At 36.1% G+C, this 23,787-nt stretch overlaps 1 protein-coding gene across 2 annotated transcripts in view; it reads right to left on the bottom strand.

Annotated features, from left to right (window-relative positions):
- The window catches only part of VTA1 (vesicle trafficking 1), a 79,086-nt gene extending 57,923 nt beyond the window's left edge, over positions 1 to 21,163 (bottom strand). The window contains exons 1-2 of one of the 2 annotated variants that reach the window (XM_005551989.4): positions 21,027 to 21,163; positions 983 to 1,077 (exon numbers count right to left, since the gene is read on the bottom strand). In XM_005551989.4, coding sequence (XP_005552046.1) covers positions 983 to 1,077; positions 21,027 to 21,138 — 207 coding nt within the window. In that variant the 5' untranslated portion in view covers positions 21,139 to 21,163. Of the gene's footprint in view, positions 1 to 982; positions 1,078 to 16,900; positions 16,905 to 21,026 lie in introns of those variants that run through there. The other variant, XM_065543467.1, reaches the window with a different exon arrangement.
- Positions 21,164 to 23,787: the final 2,624 nt, after the last annotated feature.

Below are 23,787 nucleotides of genomic sequence, written 5' to 3'. Positions count from 1 at the left end.
AGGTATGGCTGAGTCCAGGAGTTACAGGTAGGCACTGTAGACTACTAAGGTTGGCACTGCCGTCTTTGTGCACTGATATCCAATCCAGTAGGCACTTCTCAGTAAGTACCTCTACAGTGATCTGTGAAGTTATATTAGGTTCAAGAAGGTGACTAATTAGTCACCTACCACTTTCCTGCTAGGAGGGATGCCTAAACCCTAAGAATATCTTGCCCTGGGACCCCAGAGAGGGAGGAAGAAAAGATAAGTAATTGGCATCATTTCCTTCATTGTTCCTTTCACTAAATACACACCCTATTATTTCATTATTACAAGAAATATTAAGATTCCCAAATTAATCACCCATGTAACTGCAAGGGAAGGTTAGAAAGGGTTTTTCACAGTTGGGCATGGTGGCTCATGCCCGTAATCCCAGCACTTTGGGAGGCTGAGGTGAGTGTATAACTTGAGGTCGAGTGGGAGACCAGCCTGGTCAACAAGGTCAAACTCCGTCTCTACCAAAATATACAAAAAAATTAGCTGGGTGCGTTTAGTGTGTGCCTGTAGTCCTAGCTACCTGGGAGGCTGACGTAGGAGAATTGCTTGAACCTGGGAGGTGGAGGTTGCAGCAAGCTGAGAGATCACGCCACTGCAATGCACTCCAGCCCGGGTGACAGAGTGAGACCCTGTCACAATTTAAAAAAAAAAAAAAGAAAAGGTTTTTCACTTATAAAAGGATGAGCCAAAGGCTATCTATAATAATGTGGAACAAGATATGATGGCATATGCAAAGATATTTGAACATACTTTAATTAACACTCATAACTCCTCTGGAAGTATACAGCAAATAATTGAAAAAAACTTATGTCTAGTTTTTCCTCAGGTATAATGGCATTGTTGATTGTTGCCAAGGGAAAGAACTAAAATGACAACACAGACACACAAATGAATAAAATGGTATTTTAACCATAACCAGAAAATAAATGATTAGCGTTCAACTTACAGCTTCTAACTGATCCATTAACTTTGATAAAAATTTGCGACATTCAGGAGTTTTACTATCGATCTTCATTCCAGTCTGCATTGCGTATAAACGACCTAGAAAGAAAAGATAATTTGAACAATTTCATTTTAAAAAACCCATGTTTACGAGTGTTTAAGATATAATTGCTAATAAATAATTTAAAATTCAAGTACATTTAGAAATAAAACTGATTTACTATGGAAGTTATAAACCTAAAAAGCACAAAAATATTATTCAAAGAATGCAAGATATCCATAATGATAATTTTTTTTTTTTTTTTTTTATCAAGTAAGGCCTTCTCTTCTGGCATTATGTTAAAAAAAAAAAAAAAATGACGAGGTATGTCCTAAGCTGTCAAAGGCAACTATAATTTAATTGGTAGGACAAAGCACACAGCAAACAACCATATGTACAAGAGCACTTGCCAAATGCCAAATAAGTGATACTGACAAAATATACAAAATCTGGGATAGTAGGAAATAAGACTTGAACTGCAGTTTATAGAAAGAATTGCTACAGTAATTTTACATATACTCTCTCTTTGAATAAATGTACCTTCTCTTTAAAGAGTTAATAAAAACAACTGAGATAAGGCTAAACCTAAATAGCTGACACCACAATTTTTATTGCTTTCCCAGTGATAAGAACTGTGAACAGTTCTGGTGGTAATTGCTGTTACCACTGATGTATACATACGATGTCTGTAATTTACCCCTTACATTCAACAATATGTCCTGGAGATCTGTGTCAGTGCTAATGTTCTACAGTATGAATGCATCAAGGTAACAAAAGCACATTCAGGCAGCTCTCAAAATTTCATTATAACTAATGTTGTGCATAAATGCAACAACAAAATGCAACGAAATTTTTGAATGAAGACTGATGGTAAAACTCATGAATTGCAAAATACCTCCTTGTGCACAATGCAAGAGAGTTCCCAGGGGAACCAAGAGGTGAGATTCCTGGGTCATAGTCTCTGTGCCTTTTTCATTTTGAGACCTACTGTTAAGCTGCGCTCCCAAAACAAAAGTATCAATACACAGTTGTATCTGCAACATATACAAGCACTCATTTTGCCTAAACTCACAAAAAACTTATTAAACTTACATTCCTATCAACCTGAAGACTAAAAGCACTCTGTTTGATTTTATATTTTCTTTCCTAACCACTAAAAAACTATTAGGTATTTACTGAATAGCCCTATATTCTCATTTATGAATTAAGGATAGCTATCAAAATAAAATAATCTTCTGCCAAATTGGTTTCCTTTTAAACAAATTGACTTGTAGCAATTCCTTACACAGTATGAAGTAGAGATATAATGTTCCCCCACCAAATGAAATCTTCTACGTGTTTATTCTGTCTCTACCCTAACTAGAATTTACACTCCATGATGACAAGGATGTTAGTCTATTTGGTTTGCTGATGTATCCCTGGCATCTATGATAGAGGTTGGCCCTTGATAAACATTTTCTGAATAGATAAACACATGAATGAAAGAATAGCTCATTTTGTCCTACTGATTTAAATGTCATTTTTATCATTCATTATCATATATTAAGTTTCCATGGTATAATAGGGCCCAGCTCTGTATACTGCCCACCCTGCTGTGCTATTCTACGGGTCTATTGTTGTTTGATTTACTAGAGCTTTATAACAAAGCTGAATATCTGTAACTCTCAGAATTTCCAATACAATTATGTTTACATGTCAAAAATTCTCTTTAAAAATTAATACATGCGTGAAACAGTTATCTATTTATCATATCTGTGTGTTTTTAATTTTAATGGTTTTATCCGGAGGAACTGCTTTTTAGTGCTTAGGCTTTGAGGGCGTCATATTACAGAGCTTGAAGTTTAATTTAATAATGTATTCATAACCACATATCAATTTTAAGGATTCGATCCATCTAGATATTAAGGAGAGAGAGAGAAAAAAACAGAGTTCCAAAAGTGTCACCTAGATTTACTGCTACCCAGTGTAGTGCATGTTGCTTTCAATGCACACTAACTAGCACTGGAGATCACTTTGACATACAAAGGGATTCTAATTTGATCTCAGATTAAATGTTATCTTCTCACAAGATAATATCTATAAATCTTAATATGCTCTTTCCTCCTCAAATTTAAGCTTACTGTATTTTACTGTATTGCCAAAATTTCCCAAAGAATATTAGGTATCCTTTATCTTATTTTTAAGAGGATACTTCTAGCAGAAAGTGGGATCAGTTCCATGCCAGGTGGCTCATATTCCCCTAAGAGAGCCACCACCCTAAGTTATACTGAAGCTAGCTAGGTCCTTGAGACCCATATGATCCCAGGGATTGGCAAAAAAATTGGCTAGAGTATGGAAAATAAAATATTAGCATTTCTATTGATATTTTATCTAATTCTTTAAAAATTTATATTTTACATATCTCAGTACATCAATATGTAAATGTAATTCATAAATAGTTTACATAACATATTGCAGATTTGTGTTCAACGTTTTTTCTAACTCATATGGATAGGTGATTAAAAGGTCGAGAATTGCTGCTTTATGGCATCCTCACTCGTGTCAACTATGAACGATGTTTTCTTGCCCCAACCTAGCCCACGCCTCTTCCCCACACCCCCATACCTTCTACCAAAATCCCATGGAACCACTGCTTTTCATCAGCATACTCCTCTATATTTTCTGATTCCTTCTCCTTCTCTCTCTTAACTAAAAGCAAGTATCACTTGAAGAAATCACTGTATTTGCAGTCCTCTTTAGTAACTTAAAAAAAAAAAAATCTATCACATACCTCCTTAGGACTGGCAAGCTGCTATATTATTAAGGAGTTGTAATGTACCTAGCCCAAAGAGTACATTTCCCAGTATTCTCCAAAGCAAAGTATGGCCATGTAACCAACACTAATATTATGTGCCCACAAATAGTTAGGAAAGACTGTTGTAATGTCTCCACAAAAGGGGGAACGACAGCAGGGAAATATCTTGCAGACCCTCTCCCTTTTTTGTTCCCTACTACCTAGAATATAAATACTAGATGACTGAAGCCCTAGTACCTATCTTAGGCTACAAAGCAACCTTGAAAATGGTAACCATGTGCTGGCTGGTAGACTTGAAACTGGAATCAGCTGGGGTCCCTGATGACTTACTGGAATTGGTACACTAGCACAGGGTACTGCCAACATCAGACTTTCTTTAAATTATAGAGTAAATCCTTATTTTACTTACCCATTGTTATTTTGGATTTTCTGCAATAAGAGAGTAAATCAGATTCAAATGTAAACACAGCCCATATTCTCAATTCTTATTGACCCTTGACCTCCAATAATTTTATGTGCTCTCTTTCATTCAGTGGTCATTCTATAATTAAATTGCCATCTCAAACTACTGCCAAAATCAATACATCAAGCACCCACTCTCTAAACATAATCTCTTCTTCCAACATTCAACTATGTGCATTACTACAGGTTTCCAGTTCATTGGCTTCTTACTACTTCTTCATTACTATCAGTCTTCTCTCCTTTAACTTCTCTCTGCAACTAGCTTTGATGTTACATTTTAAGAACTTTATTTTACTATCTCCTTCTACCTCTAAATTTTTTTTATTACATCCCTCTGGCAAAAGCATACTTATACATAAACCCAACTATCCTCTTTCTCTGTACCTGCATCCAAGTAGCAGAGACTGATGACAGATTGTCTTCATTACAAATACCATAATTATCAATCTCAAATGGGCTTGATACTTGCTTTCCCAACATCCCAACTGACTATTTCAAACACACTTTAATCTCTAAGACAACTGTCTTACCCAAACATACATACACATTAGGTAATTACTCATGATCTAAATGTGCACTGACCAATATAAAAAAATGATAATTTGAAGGATGGTACCAACAGTGTCATCTCCCCACAGGTCTTTCTCTTTTTTTTTTTTTCTTTAACCACAGTAGTGAACACTATGTGAGGCCTACCATTCATGAAGCAGAGTTAGCTACTTGATAGATCAATTTTGGGAAGAAATATAGGGAACAACCCAGTCAGTAAAGAAATAAGGTTGATTCCAAGACTGTCCTTGGCTTTAGTGACAGCCATTTCAGGATGCAACCATTAAGCAAACATGCAGATAATTAATACAGCACATACAAATATAAACAAAATTTCCACTTCTTGTCCTCTTGAAGTTAACCTAATCCAGATAACTAATAGTTAAACACAGTGTAATAATAATATAGTTTAATTAGCCTGGCCTACATTCCTTTCTTTCTTAGTTTGTGTGCATATTTAGTCGTTGCAATTGCAAGGACATTATTATATGGTAATACCTTTAATTGAAGAATTGGATCCTCTCAGCATTAAAAGATTTAGGACAAAAATCGGCCTGGCTTTTATATTTCTAAATACCTTATGTTGCAAAGAATTCTTAAGTACAAAAAATTTACCATAAGATACATTTTCTACTATTAATAAAAAGGAAAATTCCTTGAATTCACTTAAGAAAACTCAGTTTAAGTACACTAAAACATCTTTTTGCCACAGGGATGAAAAAAGGATCTCTTTCATAAAGAACTCTGAGACAAGTAATTCATTCTAGCAGCAGCAATATGATGAAAAATTAATGTCTAACATGGAAAATACCTACAAAAACAGAATAAACATGTAGCTAAAATCATCTATATGAAAATATATTTGATTTATTTCATCAAGGAAATGTGTTTCTTTTTATGAATATTATATTTGATGAGTAATGAAGCATATTTGCAAAAGGATTAAATACTTTCCAACATGACTTTAATTTAATGTGAGACATTTAGAAAACAAACATTTACTAATTCTGAAGGTATGTGTAATCCAGAGTTCCTCAGAATTTGAACATTAACATTCTAACACATCCTTTCTTATCCATAAGAACATAAAACTATGAAATATGCATGAAAAATCATATGCAAAAAGATATAAAAGCAACTATGAGGAGTGAGGCTTTGATAGGTTAAAAAATGTGGCACTCAACAGAATACATATTGATACATAAAAGCAAACTATATTCCAAAAAATTGAACTGAATCTTATTCTATTCCTAAGTATATTGCAGATCTCTTCTATATGGTTAGTATCATCCTTTGTGAAGGGCTTTCTGAGTCAATGATTATTACACAGTTTTTATACAAAATATATCCAACTACTTTCCAAATTAAATAATTTAGGCACACTATTTGACCAAAAAAAAAATAAAAAAGGAAAAAGGAAGGAAGCATGAATGAATGCCTGCTAATGAAGAATACTTACTTCACTCGTCCCTTCATTAAATAGATAACTTTTGGAACTCCTATCATAACAGTGATTTTAAGAAAAAGTCACTCCTGACTTCCTATTAAATAATGTAATGAAAATCAAAGTATAGGGTAAGAATATCTGGCTTTTTCATTGTCCAAAGAATAAACAGATAATCACTGGGATTCTGGATATTAGCACTGTGCTGACACATAGCAAACACTAAGTGATGATCTGATTATTAAAATGAGAACACGGATTCGACTTCTGGACTTAATGAAGTAACTATGGTTATCATCCCAGTGTAAACAGAAAAAATCTGGACAAAATATATGAAACAAGCTTTCAGACAACAAAGACAGAGGAAGACCATGATACCTGGAGAAAGGAAACAAATGAGGTGGCACCAATGATCAACCCAGCATTCTGCCTGGAAGCACATGCCAAACTAAGGCCCAGGAAGAGGAGTCTCAAGCAGAAAACAGTCCTCTTGAGCTGAAAAAACACACTGGAGTGAATTCAGGGAGACTGACGCAGTTGTACATTAAGGGGTAGAGTTCTAAAGAGAAGGGAGCTGTGCAGGAAACAACCCAGAAACCTGAATAAGGGTAACCTGGAGACACAGCTGAATACTAACATGTGGTGTGCAGGGGGAAGCTCCTCAAGGCCAAAGAATGAACAAAACCTGTTCAATAAGCTGAACTGTTCCCAATGCACACACAGGGCTAGAACGCATTCAAGTTCCAACAAGAGAGAGTGAAAAGTCCTATGTGTTACACTGGGTATTCAGTAGACAGTTCAAGATGGGCATACTTTGGTAGTGGTGTTAAAACTCTCCCTAGAGCAAAGACTACTTTAGACCTACCCAAAAAAGCTAAAAACAAACAAAAAACAATACGCAAAAGAATCAAATTGAACTCCAAATTTATTAATTGTTGGCCAGATGGAATCCCTTCAAAGAAAGACCACAAACTCCAGACATTCAAGAACGTAAAATTCACAAAGTCCTACTGCCAGTCAAAAATTACCGAAGAGGCCAACAGATAGGAAAATGTGATCCATAAGAAGAAAAAATATAAGCCAACAGTATGAGCAGATCAAACAATGACAAAATAATAAAAACAGGAGATAATGACATTAACATACTAGAGAACTATAGAAAGAATTTAAAGAAAACAATGAATAGAAAGGAGAAATGGTACATACACAAAGAAATCCAAATGAAACTTCTAGAGGCAAAAAATATAATACCAGCAGGGCGCGGTGACTCACGCCTGTAATCCCAGCACTTTGGGAGGCCGAGGCAGGTGGATCACGAGGTCAGGAGATCGAGATCACCCTGGCTAACATGGTGAAACCCTGTCTCTACTACAAATACAAAAAATGGGCCGGGAGTGGAGGCAGGCGCCTGTAGTCCTAGCTACTCAGGAGACTGAGGCAGGAGAATGGCATGAACCCGGGAGGCAGAGCTTGCAGTGAGCAGAGAGGTGCCACTGCACTCCAGCCTGGGGTGACAGAGCGAGACCTCATCTCAAAACAAACAAACAAAATATGTATATAATATCTGGGCCATGTGTGGTGGCTCATGCTTGTAATCCCAGTACTTTGGGAGGCTGAGGAGGGCAGATCATGAGGTCAAGAGATTGAGACCATCCTGGCCAACACAGTGAAACCTCGTCTCTACTAAAAATACAAAAATTAGCTGGGCATGGTGGTGCGTGTCTGTAGTCCCAGCTACTCAGGAGGCTGACGCAGGAGAATCGCTTGAGCCCAGGAGGCGGAGGCTGCAGTGAGTCGAGATCACATCACTGCACTACAGCCTGGCAACAGAGCGAGACTTTGTCTCAAATAATAATAATAATAATGATGATACCTGAATTGAAAAATTCAGTGGGTAGGACTAATAGTACAGACACCAAAAAAGAAAAGAGTAGTAAACTCTGGAGCACTGCAATATAAACTACCCAAAGTAGTTTACCTAATTTTTGAGATGGGGTCTCGCTCTGTTGCCCAGGTTGGAGTGCAGTGGCACAATCTCAGCTCACTGCAACCTCCGCCTCCTGGGTGCAGATGATCCTTCCACCTCAGCCTCCCAAGTAGCTGAGACTACAGGCACAGGCCACCCATCGGGGTAATTTCTTTTTGTATTTTTGGTAGAGACAGGGTTTCACCACGTTGCCCAGGCTGGTCTTGAACTCCTGAGCTCATGTGATCCACCCACCTCAGCCTACCAAAGTTTTGAGATTACAGGCATGAGCCACCATGCCCAACCAATACCAGATTTAAAACTTGGATCTTGATGAGTACTAAAAATCATATTTATGTCGCAAAATATGAAAATTTTTATTTTTACATTTTATAAATTTCTTTAAAAGAGAATAGTTAAAAACATACATAAGGTTTACGGTATAAGTATAAATACAATGGATGACAACTATAGGCAAAGGACATGGGGGGAAAGACAGTAAAGATCTTTCCTTATATGTTAAGTGGTATGAGACAGTAGACTATGATAAGCTATTGTAAGCATTCTAGAGCAACCACTAAAAAAATAAAATAGGACTATCTAGTAACTCCACAGTGGAGCTACGATAGAATTCTAAGAGAACTTCAATTATCAAAAAGGCAGAAAAAGGAGAAAGAAGAAACAAACAACAAATGAGACATAGAAAACCAATAGCAAGACTTAAACCCAAACATATTTATTACATTAATTATAAATGTTTTAAACATTGCAATTAAAAGGTAGAGGCTGCATAATGGATAAAAACATAAGACCTAGCAATATACTATCGACAAGATCCCAGTGAACTGGAGTAATAACTTGATAATAACTAATATTAAATGAGTAATCACCATGGATCATGTACTCATTTAGTCATATAAAAATAGAAAAATTGATTAATCTACCAAAAATGTTTGTGAAGTTGATCTTACTATTATCCTGAGTATATTAATAAAAAACCTGAAGCTCATAAGGTCATGGGGGGCCATAAATGGTAGGTTAGTATTTGACTCAGGCGCAGTCTGGCTCCAGAGTCACTGTATCCTGCATCCGGCAAGATGTCTCTCTTCATACACATACATAAAATTATATCTAACCACAAATTTTACATACATGGCAACACGTAATTTGTTTGCACCCTTCATTTCTACATTATGCTGTGGGTTATGGCATCTTTAGTGATAAATGTAACTCCACATATCTTTAACAGTTACATAATATAACCTTTCCATACTGATGGGAATTTAGATTTTCAATTATACTGGCTCTTGGGGGAGCTAAAAAAGTGTGGAGGCTTTTTTTTTTCCCCCTTCCATTTTAAAATGCAATGTCTGGGGGTACTACTACCATTTAAAACAGTAATATCCTGAAATGTACTGGGCAGCCCTGACAGCAAAGAATTGTTGCTCCAAGATGTTAACAGTGTCACCAAATAGAAACAATAATAAATTGAGGTTAAAAAAAAAAAAAAAAAAAAACTCAAATAGTAGAAACATAAAAACCTGACAAGCCACAGAAAAATAAATATAAAAAAATATAAAAAATGTAAATGTAACAGCCCAATGAAGAATTTCAGTGAAAGTTGGAACTTATATCAAGCATGGTCATTGAAACCTACTATATATACTCCTTGACTGTTCAAGAGTATATAAGCTTCCACTTTGAACAGCCAAATATAATTGTCATAGAAGACAAACCTTATCAAAGATGTTTAAACTTCTATGAATGCCAAAAAAGAAATGAAAGTTAAGAATGTGTTATTTGACTCCATAGCCCCTTTGACTTTACATTTTTTTCTAAAGAGATGTAAAATGAGTTGACATTACTCAAAAAGGAAAGTATTAAATGACAATTTAAAAAAAATAAAATTCATGTTTGCATGTAGGTTCACAAAACAAACATAAGAGGAATGGAAGGCTAATGGATAAAACAGCAGTCCAACATTCTGTGTGTTTATTGTCTTTGCTACAGTAAAGTACCCTGAGAAAGCTTATTAATTAAAAAAAAAGTAAGTACTCAAGCAATAAGACTATAGACTCTAGTTTATCATTCAGGAACCAGCAAAGACTGAAAGGAACTGCTTCTCTATTGGTTTAGTTAAATTTGTCTGAATGAATTTAAAATCCAATTTCTATGTGATTAACCACAACAAAAAATAATAAAAGGCAAGTTCTTTTTTTTTTTTTTTTTTTGAGATGGAGTCTCGCTCTCTCACCAGGCTGGAGTGCAGTGGCACAATCTCGACTCGCTGCAACCTCCGCCTCCTGGGTTCAAGCGATTCTTCTGCCTCAGCCTCCCGAGTAGCTGGGACTACAGGCGCACGCTACCATGCCTGGCTAATTTTTGTATTTTTAGTAGAGACAGGGTTTCACCATATTGCCCAGGCTGGTCTTGAACTTCTGACCTCGTGAGCCACCCACCTGGGCCTCCCACAGTGCCAGATTACAGACATGAGCAAGTGATTATTAATGCTAATATCCATGTAGTTTACCATATATCAATAAAGAAATCTATTATTATTTAGCATTTACACTAATATTTTCTGCTTGAATGTCCTGTAACATCTCAGAACTGAAATAACTTTATTTATACTTACAGCTTCCTGAACAACTGTACTATATTTTTCTGATGATATAAACAAATGAAGACTCTTGAGACTGTGTACTTTCACTAAACGTTTATTAACTTTACAATGTCACCCCCTAGAGGAAGCTTTAAAAATTGAAACTTGAAATTTTATACATTTATTTACTCATTGCAAAATGAAAAAGGAAGGGGAAAGTTCTTTCCGAGTTTAGCTTTATCTACAGTACTAAACCGGGCAGAATCAAAATATTCATGTAAGAGTACCCACTTTTAGTACAGATTCAAATATTTTCTGGCTTCATTAAAGAAAAATAAAGAGATGGAGCTCAGAGACATACTGTTAAGAGAAAGCATCTCCTTCATTTTCCACTCTCCACTTAGGGAATCTCCCAGATTATTTCACTGGCTTTTTTGCCTTTTTCTTTTGTCATGGATTGTACTATTCCCTTTCCCCTCAGTTACTCTGTGGCTCACTCAATAACTGGTTCTCTAATTACTAGCTACTACCAACAATTTTTCATTTAACCTTTTTTTTTTTTTTATCTGACTTCGGTTATTCAGGTCCTGGTTCAATCACTTAGTAACAGAAGGACTAGAAAGATTGTGAGGATCAAATCCGACATCCTGAAAGAAAGCACTGTTAAAATGCGAATCAGCTACAGGAATGCTAGTTGTTTGCCTTCCTTATTAGGTGACAACTATATGGCCATGCTTCCCTCTAGGGACCACAACTGCCTTAAAATTCAGGTCAATTTGGCTAACATTTTTTGAGCAGGCGTTCTTTAATATGTAAATATCTCCAGTGGCCTAGCACTACCAGGCAGAGTAAATGAATAAAGACTGGAGCAGAGTGTAAGCCTTCCTCAGTTTATAGTCTAGAAGAAAGAGAAGCAAATGAAAAAGCAATTATGGTAAAGCTACACCAACGTACAAAGAACAAAAAGAAACACCTTAAAACCAGGAGACTTAAGAAAAGGCCTCCCAGAGAAAGTGACATTCAAGCTAGTACCCAAAGGATAAAAATCTAGTGAGTGTAGTGGGGAAGACAAGAGGTGTCAAGGCAGAGAAAGTAGAATGTTAAAAGGCTTGGAGACAATACAAAGTGCCTAATGTTTTAGTAGCAAAGTGAAATTAATTTGTAAAACTACAAAAGGTGATTCAGAACTCAAATCATGAGGGGTCACTGAAGACAAAGATTTCTTCAGATAGACATATGGAACTGCATGTATAATAATTCCGTATCCTACACTTTCATGTAAACTTCCCCCCATGTTATAAAAGATGCTTTGTGGTGTTTAAACAATTACATTACTTTCTATGCAGCGGATATAACATAATTTATTTAGCCATTTCCATAATGATATATATTTTAGGTTATTTTGAGCTTATCACAAATGTATAAATAATCATTCAGGAAATTCTGCATAAAGGTCTTACTAAATGTATGGTTATTTCCTGAACACGTTGCCCCAAATTGGAATTACTGAATTAGATACTCTACATTTTGCCAAATGCTTTCCAAACTTTGTACCAATCACACAACCATGACAGCAAGGATTTGACCACATACTCATTTGTACTGAGTCATATTTTTACAGTCAAAAATTGTTATTCCATTTTAATTTACATTTATTACTAACTAGGATGAATGCTAATGATTAGTATTCCCTCTTTCAGTAGTTGTATACACCTATTTTTAATCTATGGGGATCTTTTTTATTTTTAAGGGATATTTATAAGCATTTTATATATCAGGGATATTGGCTCTTTGTCACTCATCTACTGGAAATGTTTTTTCCCGATATAGTACTTGTTAATTTGTACTGCTTGTGTCACACACAATTTCTAAATGTTCACAGTCCACTCCATCATTTACTCCGTGTTATTTTCACTAAGCATTAGAAGCATATCATTCTAGTGGCAACAGGGATTACACGTTTGAAGCAAAAACTGGGAAGCTATGCCATTAGCTTAGAATGTCTAAGGTATGGATACAGTCACAGAGAAAATGAGAAAATAAAAACAATTTTAAAACTTTTATGATTGGTTGATTATGAGACATATGAAAGAAGAAAAGAAAGATTAAGTTTTTAACTTTCAGCTAATAAATTTCAAAATACAGTAGAAATGAAAGATTTCCTAGAAAACTCTACTATATCAACAATGGCTCAAGAGGAAAATATTTTTCTAATGGAAGAAATTGAGAAATGTAACTTCCCCCAAAAGTGCAAAGTTGTGTTGAATCAATGATTTTTTTTAAATCTAAAAAAAGCGATAAATCTGCTGCCTTTTTAACCCAACTCTCATTTGAGGAAAAAGAGTAATTTTCTCAACAATATCTAAGAAACCAGAGTAACATCGTTACAAAAATCTCAAAATGATAACATAACTACAATATATTAAGAACTCTCAAACTCAACAATAATGAGCAAAGACATGCAGACATTTTACTGAAGATGATACCCATATGGTAAATAATTATGTACATGAAGAAGTTTTCAACTTTATCAGCTATCAGGGAAAGAAAAATTAAAACCACAATGAGGTATCACTGTACCTATTAACACTAAAATTAAAAATAGTTACACAAAATGCTGGTGAGAATGAAGAGAAACTGGATCACTTATCATGCATGTGTTGCCAATAAGAGTGTAAAATGGTACAGCTGCTCTAGAAAACAGTTTGACGGTTTCTTATGAAACTAAACATGCAATTACCATATGATCTAGCAATTGCATTTTTGGGCATTTATCCCAGGGAAATGGAAATTAGGGCCACACAAAAACTATATGTGATTATATTCACTTTATTCATAATTGTCACAAATTGAAAACAAATTAAATGTCTTCAATGATTGAACTGTTACACTATAGTACACACATACCGTGAAATTCTACTGAGCATTAAAAAAGGAATAAACTTGGATAAATCTCCAGAGTGTATGCCAAATGAAAAAAGCCAACAGCACATTTTAAATGATAAAATTTTAGAAATGGACAACTAGTTACTGGCTACCAAGGAATGGGGGTGAGGTAGCGAAAGGGAGAAGGTAGGTTGTATTAATAAAAGGGCTACAAGAGGAATTCTTAACTATTCTCTATCTTGACTATGGTAATGGGTACAGAAATCAACACCTGACAAAGCTGTTTAGAACTAAATACATACACACACACAAATACATGTAAAACTGAGGAAGCCTGAATAAACCAGTGAATTGTATCAGTCAATATTCTGCTTAGGGTATATTATTAGTTTTTTAAGATATTATCATTGGGGGACATTGGGTAAAGGGTACACAGAATCTCTCCGCAATATTTCTTACAACTACATGTGCTGCATGTGGACCTAAAACTATTTCAAGGGTAAAACTTTAATTAAAAAAAAAAATGCAAAAACTAATGGGATTCTTTCCAGAAATGGAGGGATGTTTCAAATATGAGAAAATTTACTATTTTGCTACTTACTACATTAAAAAGTTAAAAACATTAACTACATTAAAAAGTAAAAACTACAGTAAAAAAAAAAATGGCCAAAAGTAATTTGATATACATTATTTCAACATTCATTCCTGATTTAAAAAGAAAACAAGACCAAACAACTTCGAAATGCAGGAATATTAAGGTAATTTTAAAAAGTGATAAAACACTAGAAAATTCCCATTAAGGCCAGAAGTAAATCATTTTTGGAAATGATATAAATACTAGAAAGGAGAGGGCACAAGGTGTAAATCATATGATAATGACCTATGACTCAATCAAAAATTTATTATAAACATAGTAAGGTAATGAGTTAAGACAGAGTACTGGGATTGTTTCCATTATGTTTTGTCATTGATCTGTAGTAGAACATTAACAACAACAAAAAAAAAGCTGTGAATTACTGTATAGTTCATTTACTCAATCAACAGGTATGTTTTACAGGTTATCTATCATGTCTTAGATGCTATATTAGGAGTTGGAAATTCAATGATCATCGTAAGACATACTCTTGTTCTCACAGAGTTTACATTTTAGTGGACTATTAGTAGTATTTAGAGAGGAGGCATTCATTAAGAATTTATAAATTCCATTTATGTGTCAGGTGGTAAGAAAAGAAAAAGATAATCCCTGTCCTCCAGGAGAATCAAGATTGAAAGATAAACAGATGTTTATATTATAACACATGTGATGAGGGGCACACAGGAACAATTCCTAGATCATCTTTAAAAGAGGTCATGAAAAATAATCTGTAGGAAGTAAAATTTGTACTGAGTCAGAAAGTTAGTCAAATTAATAGAAATGCAGAAGGATTCCTGGCAGAGGGTAGCACATAGCCCATGGAGCTTTTATGAATCAGCAAGTAGTTCAGCAAAATAATCTTGAATTTTTTTCTCACCAAAAAAAAAAAAGTTCCCTTGCTCTAGGAATTTAAAAAATTATTATATGCTCTAAGAGTATAGAAATGTATCCCTTAACACGTTTTTATGTTGATGTCTACATCTTTTCACAAGAAGGTTTCACAGGTACAAAAAATGTGATTTCTATACTTCATCAAATATTGACAATAGTTATATCTTTAAAACTAAAATATCATAGCAACTTGATATTTATCATGTTTTAAAATACAAAAAAGTTCTTTTTTAAGAGTCAGAAATTTTACACTATTTTCTTCTTTTAACCCATATTTCCATTTACTTAGCCTACAGAATTTCACTTTAAAGGAATAGATTTGTATGCTCAAATTTTTACTTGATTAACATAACACATTTCTCTGCAACAAAAGATTGAAAATTGAAATTTAAATTTTTACAAAATTTCCTGTGAAATAAGGTGCTAAGTGTTAAAATCTTCCAAAATTGAGTCTGCAATTGTTATAATACATAATTGATCAAAACAACAAAAATAACACACATTTCAATAATCATTAAATATAAAAAATAAAATTGTATTGGCAATACAGCGTATAATGAATTAAATCAAATATTTATGTATTAATATTATTTACTCCCATAATGAAGAAGAGGAGACTATTGGGGTTCTATTGTTATTTTTATTTTTATAAATTAAATTCACAAAAAATAATCCCCCCAAAATCCCAGTTTTCCTGACGTTACAAAGCAAAATCACCAAATTCTTTAAATTATTTCTGGGTTATAGGCTAAAAACCATATAATCATCTATCATCAAATATTTTAAATAATTTATAAGTGACAAATTAGGCCCACTTTAAAATTTGTTTAAAAATTAAAAAGGATTTTTTACCCCACCATTACTCATTTTCTCAATTCCTGTGATATGTGCAAAAATATATTACAAAGTTTCATCATCTTCTTTCAATCAGAGCCTTCTTATTTATTGTAGGATGCAGAAAAGATTGGGAAAACTTGAAATACTTGTTCCAACGTCCCTCAGCAAAAAAAAAAAAAAAAAAAAAAATTGTAACAAATAAGGTTTAATCTTATCAGCGACTTTATTTTCTTCTTCTTTCTTCTTCTTTCTCCTTCTCCTTCTTCTTTTTATTTTATTTATTTATTTATTTATTTTGAGACGAAACCTTGCTCTTGTTCCCCAGGCTGGAGTGCAATGGCACAATCTCAGCTCACTGCAACCTCCACCTCGAGGTTCAAGCGATTCTCTCACCTCAGCCTCCGTAGTAGCTGGGATTACAGGCACCTGCACCACGCCCAGCTAATTTGTGTATTTTTAGTAGAAAAGGGGTTTTACCATGTTGGCCAGGCTGGTCTTGAACTCCTGACCTTGGATGAACCACCTACCTCAGTCTCCCAAAGTGCTGGGATTACAGGCGTGAGCCACCGCGCCCGGCCAAGCTGTTTTAAATGTATTTCCAGAAGAATAAAACAAAACAAAAAAACTCAGAGCTGAAGATTTTAGCTCATTTAATTTAAAGAGAATGTCTACCATACTGTTTAAAAGGCACTGTCAGTTGCTAACGCCAAACCAATCAGCCAACTAAGAGTTACTTTTTCAGAGAAATACAACTTAATATTCCAGTTGGAATGTCAATTCATGTCCCCATTTTATTTCTGAATTCTAATTCTAAACCAGTAATAAGCTGCAGAGCCTTGCAGGAGCTTGCTTGGATGAAAAAAGGTACTCTCACCTTCAGTATTTCTTCTTTGTTCTTGGTTTTGCTCTCAACTCAAGAATGGTATTCTTTAAAAGGCATGCAGAATGAGGCGGTAAGGTCAACTCATGAAAATTTTTATCATTTTGAGAATTCAGAATACTGCAACACAGGAGAGTTTTTAAAATGAGGCATTACCCTTGACAGATATATGTATAAATGTAAGAGACTCTGAAAGTCTGAGATTTCCCACTGTGGTCCCTCTATGTCCCTGTCCCTACAGCTAATCTTCCTCACATCTTCTTGCACATGACCTTGGCCCTAAACTGTTCCTCCTCACCCTCCTGATAAAATCCAAAATGACCTAACAATGGCTGCTAATATCCCAGAATAACTCCTCCCTCTTCTGAGAGCCACTGACCAACTGCTCCTGAAAAGAGACAAACTCCAGGTGACTCCCTGCATCTCCCATATACAACTCCAGGTGACTCCCTGTATCCCCCATATACAACTCCAGGTGACTCCCAGCATCCCCCTTATATAAAGTTCCACCCCCTTTCCCCCAAATTAGAATGCTCTTTTGGAACCTTTCATGCTTAGCATTTTTTTTTTTTTTTTTTTTTGAGACAGAGTTTCGCTCTTGTTGCCCAGGCTGGAGTGCAATGGCATGATTTCGGCTCACTGCGACCTCTGCCTCCTGGGTTCAAGTGATTCTCCTACCTCAGCCTCCCAAGTAGGTAGGATTACAGGCACGCGCCACCACATCTGGCTAATTTTGTATTTTTAGTAGAGGCGGGGTTTCTCCATGTTGGTCAGGCTCGTGTTGAACTCTCGAATGAAGCATTTATTCTTTGCTCTGGCTGGTTTTCTTCAATGTTATACCAGGAAAGATAGGAAGGTCTATCCAATGCCTTAATTAATGGAGGCTTCACTGACATTGGTAATTTGAATTGTCTCTTTTGTCTGGACACCTTGGAGGATTTTCCACCTTCTCTTTCAAGGCAATACAACATAAAAAACACTCAGGATGCCTGAGAGTATGCCGTTCTCCATTAAAGTGGGAGAAACACAATTGTGAACAGGATGTAGGAAAAGATAAGCAGCATATTATATACTACTTTGCTACCCTGATCACAGGAGCTTTGTCAAGATCAGTTTTTGGAAGGAAAACACGGAAGTCAAGAATTGGAAAATTGATTCCTTTGGAATTATTTGCCTACTCCAGTTTGAAGAGTGCTGGTCTAGCCCGACTAGCCCACAATTGTAAGGAAAGAAGTCACCATGAGCAGTGTTCTGTTGAAAAGCAGAATCAGACCCACAAATACAGCAGCTACAGATGTTATCAAACAGCAAATATAAATCGATATATTTAAAGTGTTCAAAGAAATAGAGTGTTTAAAACATCAGTAACAAGAAACTATCAGAAATGGCCAGGTCAATATGAAAACAAAAAGAGAGCACTCAAAAAATTAAAAGGGTTAAACAATAATATACAGGGAGGTGAAGATAGACCTCAAGAAATTACACAGAATGCAGCACAGAAAAACAGAGATTAAAAAAAAATGAGAGACTCAAAAGAAAAGGAAGTTAAATGGGAGAAGTGCAAAACATGTCTAATCAAAACTTTCACAAGAATAGAAATAGAAGCAACATTTGAACAATAGTAGAGAAAATTTTCCAAAATTGATTAAAAACACCCATCTACAGATTTAGAATGTCAAAGTCCCAAACAAATACACAAAAAGAAATGAAAGCTTATAAAATCAGAAGGTTAAGTCCTAAGAAATTCATACATTGATAACATTTTTAAATTAAGAACTTTGGAACATCAAAGGTCTTCATAGAGTGAAAAATGAAACTGAAATGGGAGAAGATATTTACAACACATATAACAAAGGATTAACATCTAACATTATTAAGACAAGACTGTGACAGATAAATGGGCAAAAGCAATAAACAAGCATTTCAAAAGCGAATCACAAATGGTTAATTAACATATGAAAAGATGCTAAACCTCATTAAGACTCAGAGAATTGCAAATTTCGCTCCAATGAGACACTACCATTTCACACTCACCAGATTGTCAAAAATTAAAAAGTTCAATAAATCAAATGTGGTGGGCATATTAGTGTTCATTTTATTATTCCTTAAACTGCACATTATATACGCTTTCATATGCACGTTTCATAACTCAAATTGTTAAGTGTCACCTGAGCAATAAAAATATTTCTTCGTAAGCCTGATGAGAGCAGTTTCAGTGAAATACTGGGCATGAACACCAGACTGCACAGGCTGAAAGGCTCTACAAGATAAAGGCGTAAAGCTAACTTACAGACAACTATTTCAAGCTTACCTATGAGGCTGGAAAGGCAGAGCTGCAACTTTAGGGAATGTCATGGTGAGAGTTTCTGTTTTATTTTTAAATAAAGGAAACTGGATTAGGTTTAGAAACATCTAGAGGGAAAGGACGACAATGAATAAAGTGTCCCTGGTTTGTCACAAAGATACATAATACAGGGATCAGGAACAGGAATTTCCTTTAGGGATGAGAGATACTTTGTCCTTATCCTATCATTCCTGAGCCCCATCCACTCCAGTCACAATGGTCTACTTGCTCCTCCTTCCAGCAAGCCTCTACCTCGGGACTTCTATATCCTCTACGGAGAATACTCTTCCCCAGATGGTGCAAGGCATGCCTTTCACTCTTTTCTTTCCCCAAATGTCAACTCAGTGAAGTGTTCCCTGACCACTATGAAACTGAAATCCCATCTGCACTCCCTGCCACCACTACTCCTGATACTCTTATTCCTTTTCCTTGCTCTATTTGTCTTCATAAGCACTTAATACTCTACGTACAATAGACTTTATATTGTTGAAACTCTCTACCTCCATTGTATGTAAGCTCCAAAAATGCAGCAACTGCAGTCACAGCGCCTACTAATGCTTGACACAAAGGTAGCTCAATTAACACATACTGAATGAATATGGACCCTGCTTGAGAAAACTGAAGAACAAGTATAAAGGAAATGACGCTGTAAGATTTGAACAAAATGAAGTAACGCACAGAGAATAATCAATTTGTTGCCCACAGAAGAGATGACATTTGGGTTAAATCTTGAATCATGAGTTTGCGAAGTGCAAGAAAAAGGTGCACATTCCAAGAGTGGAACATGGGAGTTCTGAAAGGGCCTTGCACATTTGAGAAAGAGGGTACATTTGGAGTATGGCACAGGTAACAGTGACCAGATTTTAGCTAACCTTACAATATACACAACAAAGGACGCATTATATCCAACTTCTCAACTCTAAAAATCATTTTCTGAATTATAGTTGTTCAGTTACTTATTTTGCAGTAAAGAGTACAGAATACAAAATAAAGTTAACACAGAATTACTGGAACTATTCCCTTTACTCACTGCAAGTCTGAGCAGATATAACCTATGTATTTTTTTAACCAAACTGTAAATTAAATGTATAACACTCAAAGTGAAAATACTGCTTTCAAAGGTCTCAACAGCAAGTATTATTCAAAGAAGTCAAAACTAAAAATTCTGTACGGTAGGAGAGAGCAGTTGGGTGGGGAAAGGGGAATGGTCAAATTCAACTGCTTATTTAGTAGCAGATACTCCCCATTTAACCATCTGAGTTTTTGAATGGGCTTGCATGCTGTCATAAGTAACCTTCACTTATTACTATGTTTTCAACTAGTCTATTGTCCTTTTATCCACATCACTACTTCTTTCGGACACTCACCTTCGTTTTAAACCTAACTCGATTTATTTTCAGGATTCCTATTTGAGACAGGAGGCTCTTGTGTGTTACACACAGAGATAAAACCTTGGAAGATCGTATTCCACAGTTCAAGAGCCCGTGTAGTCAGTACTGGAGTATTTAAGCACAAGATACGGGAAGCAGTGGACGCCCCGGTGCTTTGGGATTCCTACTGCCAGTGGGTGGGGACCCAGGGAGTTCCCTGGGTAGGTTCGAGGTCAAAGCTCAGGTTTAAAGCCAAGGGGGCGGGGCATGCCCCAAAAACCTCGGAGAGGTGTGTGGGCCCTAAAATGCAACTGGGAAAAGAGGGGCGCGGTCACTCGAAAAGACTCACAGTAATAAGCCACCACAGGGTCCCGCTTGTCATGCTCCTGAGCCGTCCTCAGATGATGCTGTATGCTCTTAAACTGTGCGGGCAGCGGGGGCAGCGATGCAAGCGCGGCCATCTCTACTCAGAACTCACCACTTCCTACTCGCGCGCCACCGACACTTCCGCTTCCGCCTGGGCGGTAGCGCGCACGAGCGTTCAGAGCAAATCCTGCCCACTCTTCCGTTGCTCAGCGTCGTCAAGACAACTACGGATCCCCAGCTGGGACAACCTCAGTGTTCTCGGCTCTCGGTGGTTAGAGCCCACAAAACACTGAGCGTTTTGGCGCCTGTGCCGCGCATGGCGGTAGCGCTCTCTGCTGGTAGGAGGAAGGGTTTTTGTTTTGTCTCGCTTTTTTGTTTGGTTTTTCGTTTGTGGCAAAAGGAAGGATAGAAAAGGAAAAACAAGAAAATAATGTATGTTGACTGGGAGAAAGTGTAAAGGCAAGAATCGCCTTTGGTGTCATTCAGGAATTACCACTTCCAATTAATATTCCATGTTAATATTCCATATAATAGTGTCCATTAGCAGCCTTTTTGATTTTAGAAGCTTTAATGTCAGTAATTGCATGAGAGAGAAATAATGTGTTTAAATTGTAAATTAAATTTTTCTGTGTTGACATACTGAATAAAATAATCAGATTTCGCCCCAACTTAAAACACTAAACACATGAAGCGTAAAGAAGATTGAACTTTTGTTCTCAGCTGTCTAGTATGTATTTTAGTGAATGAATAACCTGTAGATCACCTTTTTTTTTTTTTTTTCCTGGAAAGTGATTAACAATTTGCAAAATATTTTCATATTTATTATCTTTTCTTAATGTAAGATAGGGTGTTTGGGACTTTTTCAACGCTGGTAACTCTTAACCATTGTACAGTAGGCATCAATTTTTCCTTCTACCCTCAATGACTTCAATTCTCTTCCACTCCTCTCCATCCCATACTTATATCCTTCAGGACTGTACACTTTATTTACTTCCTCAAATAACCTTCTTCTTTATTTTATCTCAGTCCTCAGTTTTGAGGATTCATCTTAAAACTAGTTTGCACTGAAATCACACTATCCCCAAGAGCCACAATCTCCAGCTCGGAAATTCCCCTCTGCCTACTATTTTCTGATCACTCTCTCACGCCCAGAAGAAACCGCTCCATGTCCTTATACTATCCCACTCCACATACGTTGTCTAGACCTATTTGCAAAGTCCATCATCTTATTCTGGGTCGGGCTTTTTTACTCAGTTCTGTCTTCAGGACTAAAGTTTGCCAGTCTCTCATTTGCATACATTCATGTGTACTCTTATTTGCATACCCTCATGAGCAGGGCCGAGGGAAAAATGAGAAAGTGAAGTGGTTGGAATTGGATTTTACTCTCTGATCTGCCAATATATGCTCTTTTCTTTTCTTTTCCTTTCCTTTCTTTTCTCCTTCCTTCCTCTCTTTTTTCTTTCTTTCTTTTTTTTTTTAGACAGGTTCTCACTCTGTCACCTAAGCTGGAGTGCAGCACACTATCAGAGCTCACTGCAGCCTTGAACTCCTGGGCTCAAGGATCCTCTTGCCTCAGCCTCCTGAGTAGCTGGCACCACAGGCACATACCACCATGGCTAATAATTATTATTTTGTTGCCTAGGCAGGTCTTGAACTCCTAGTCTCAAGTGATACTCCTGCCGTGGCCTCCCAAAGTGCTGAGATTACAGACAAGAGCCTCATACTCTCTTCTTTCTAAATATGCTACCCCTTTCATGAGATGATAATTGATTTGATGGAGAACAGTACAGAGACAGTGTTAGTGTAACACACATTGAAATTAGGCTATGAAACAAAGTAAATATTAATGACTATGAGGTTGCTTTTTCTTGTTTTACTACGATATTTTACTAGAAAGACCTAAATTATTCTTCTCCATTCACCTCAGACCAGTTTCTGAAGGATCTGACATCACCCTCCAGGACTGGGCTAGAACCTTGGCAAGTAAGGGGAGGGCAGAGCTGAAGGACAAAATAGGGGGTGAGGGCAACCACAGGAAGAAGAAAAGGGACAGGAACTAGAGCTGACAGGTGTTTTGATGGGAAAAAACTTTTTGTAACATTCCCTAGACTCCATGTTGTGATCATCTGGCAATAAAAATATTCTGTGTCAGTTTGGTCAGAACCATCTTGGTGGCAAATGACAGGGCATCAGTCAATGTAATCAGGATAATATATCTATAGCTGTATCTTTTTAATATACTGTATGTGGTAGAAATTTGGCTTCCAGTATCATGAGACTTACATCCTATTATTTTCACACCCCACAAGTAGAAATAATTTTTCCTTAAAAGTTCCAGCAGAAGAATGATAGGGAAGACCCTGAAAACTTGGTCAGGACCATTTGCCACCCCATCCGACCATGGCTGGGACATGCAGACATTATAAACATTACATTTTATGTTTTAAACATGGATATTTAGTTGTTCGGCACATTTGAATTACATTAGCACATTTAAAAAAATAAGCTAACTATATGCGAGCAAACATATTTCCAGTCTCTTGATTGTTCCATTCCATATGCCTATCTTCATGCCTGGTCTACATGATTTTGATTATTGTACCTTTATTTTATTAATTAATTAATTTATTTATTATTATTATACTTTAAGTTCTAGGGTACATGTGCATAACGTGCAGGTTTGTTACATATGTATACTTGTGCCATGTTGGTGTGCTGCACCCATCAACTCGTCAGCACCCATC

Source organism: Macaca fascicularis, chromosome 4 (genome assembly GCF_037993035.2).
Source record: "Macaca fascicularis isolate 582-1 chromosome 4, T2T-MFA8v1.1".
NCBI lineage: Eukaryota > Metazoa > Chordata > Mammalia > Primates > Cercopithecidae > Macaca > Macaca fascicularis.
Note: the sequence above shows the minus strand (reverse complement) of the source record. Positions and strands in the feature narration are given on the sequence as shown.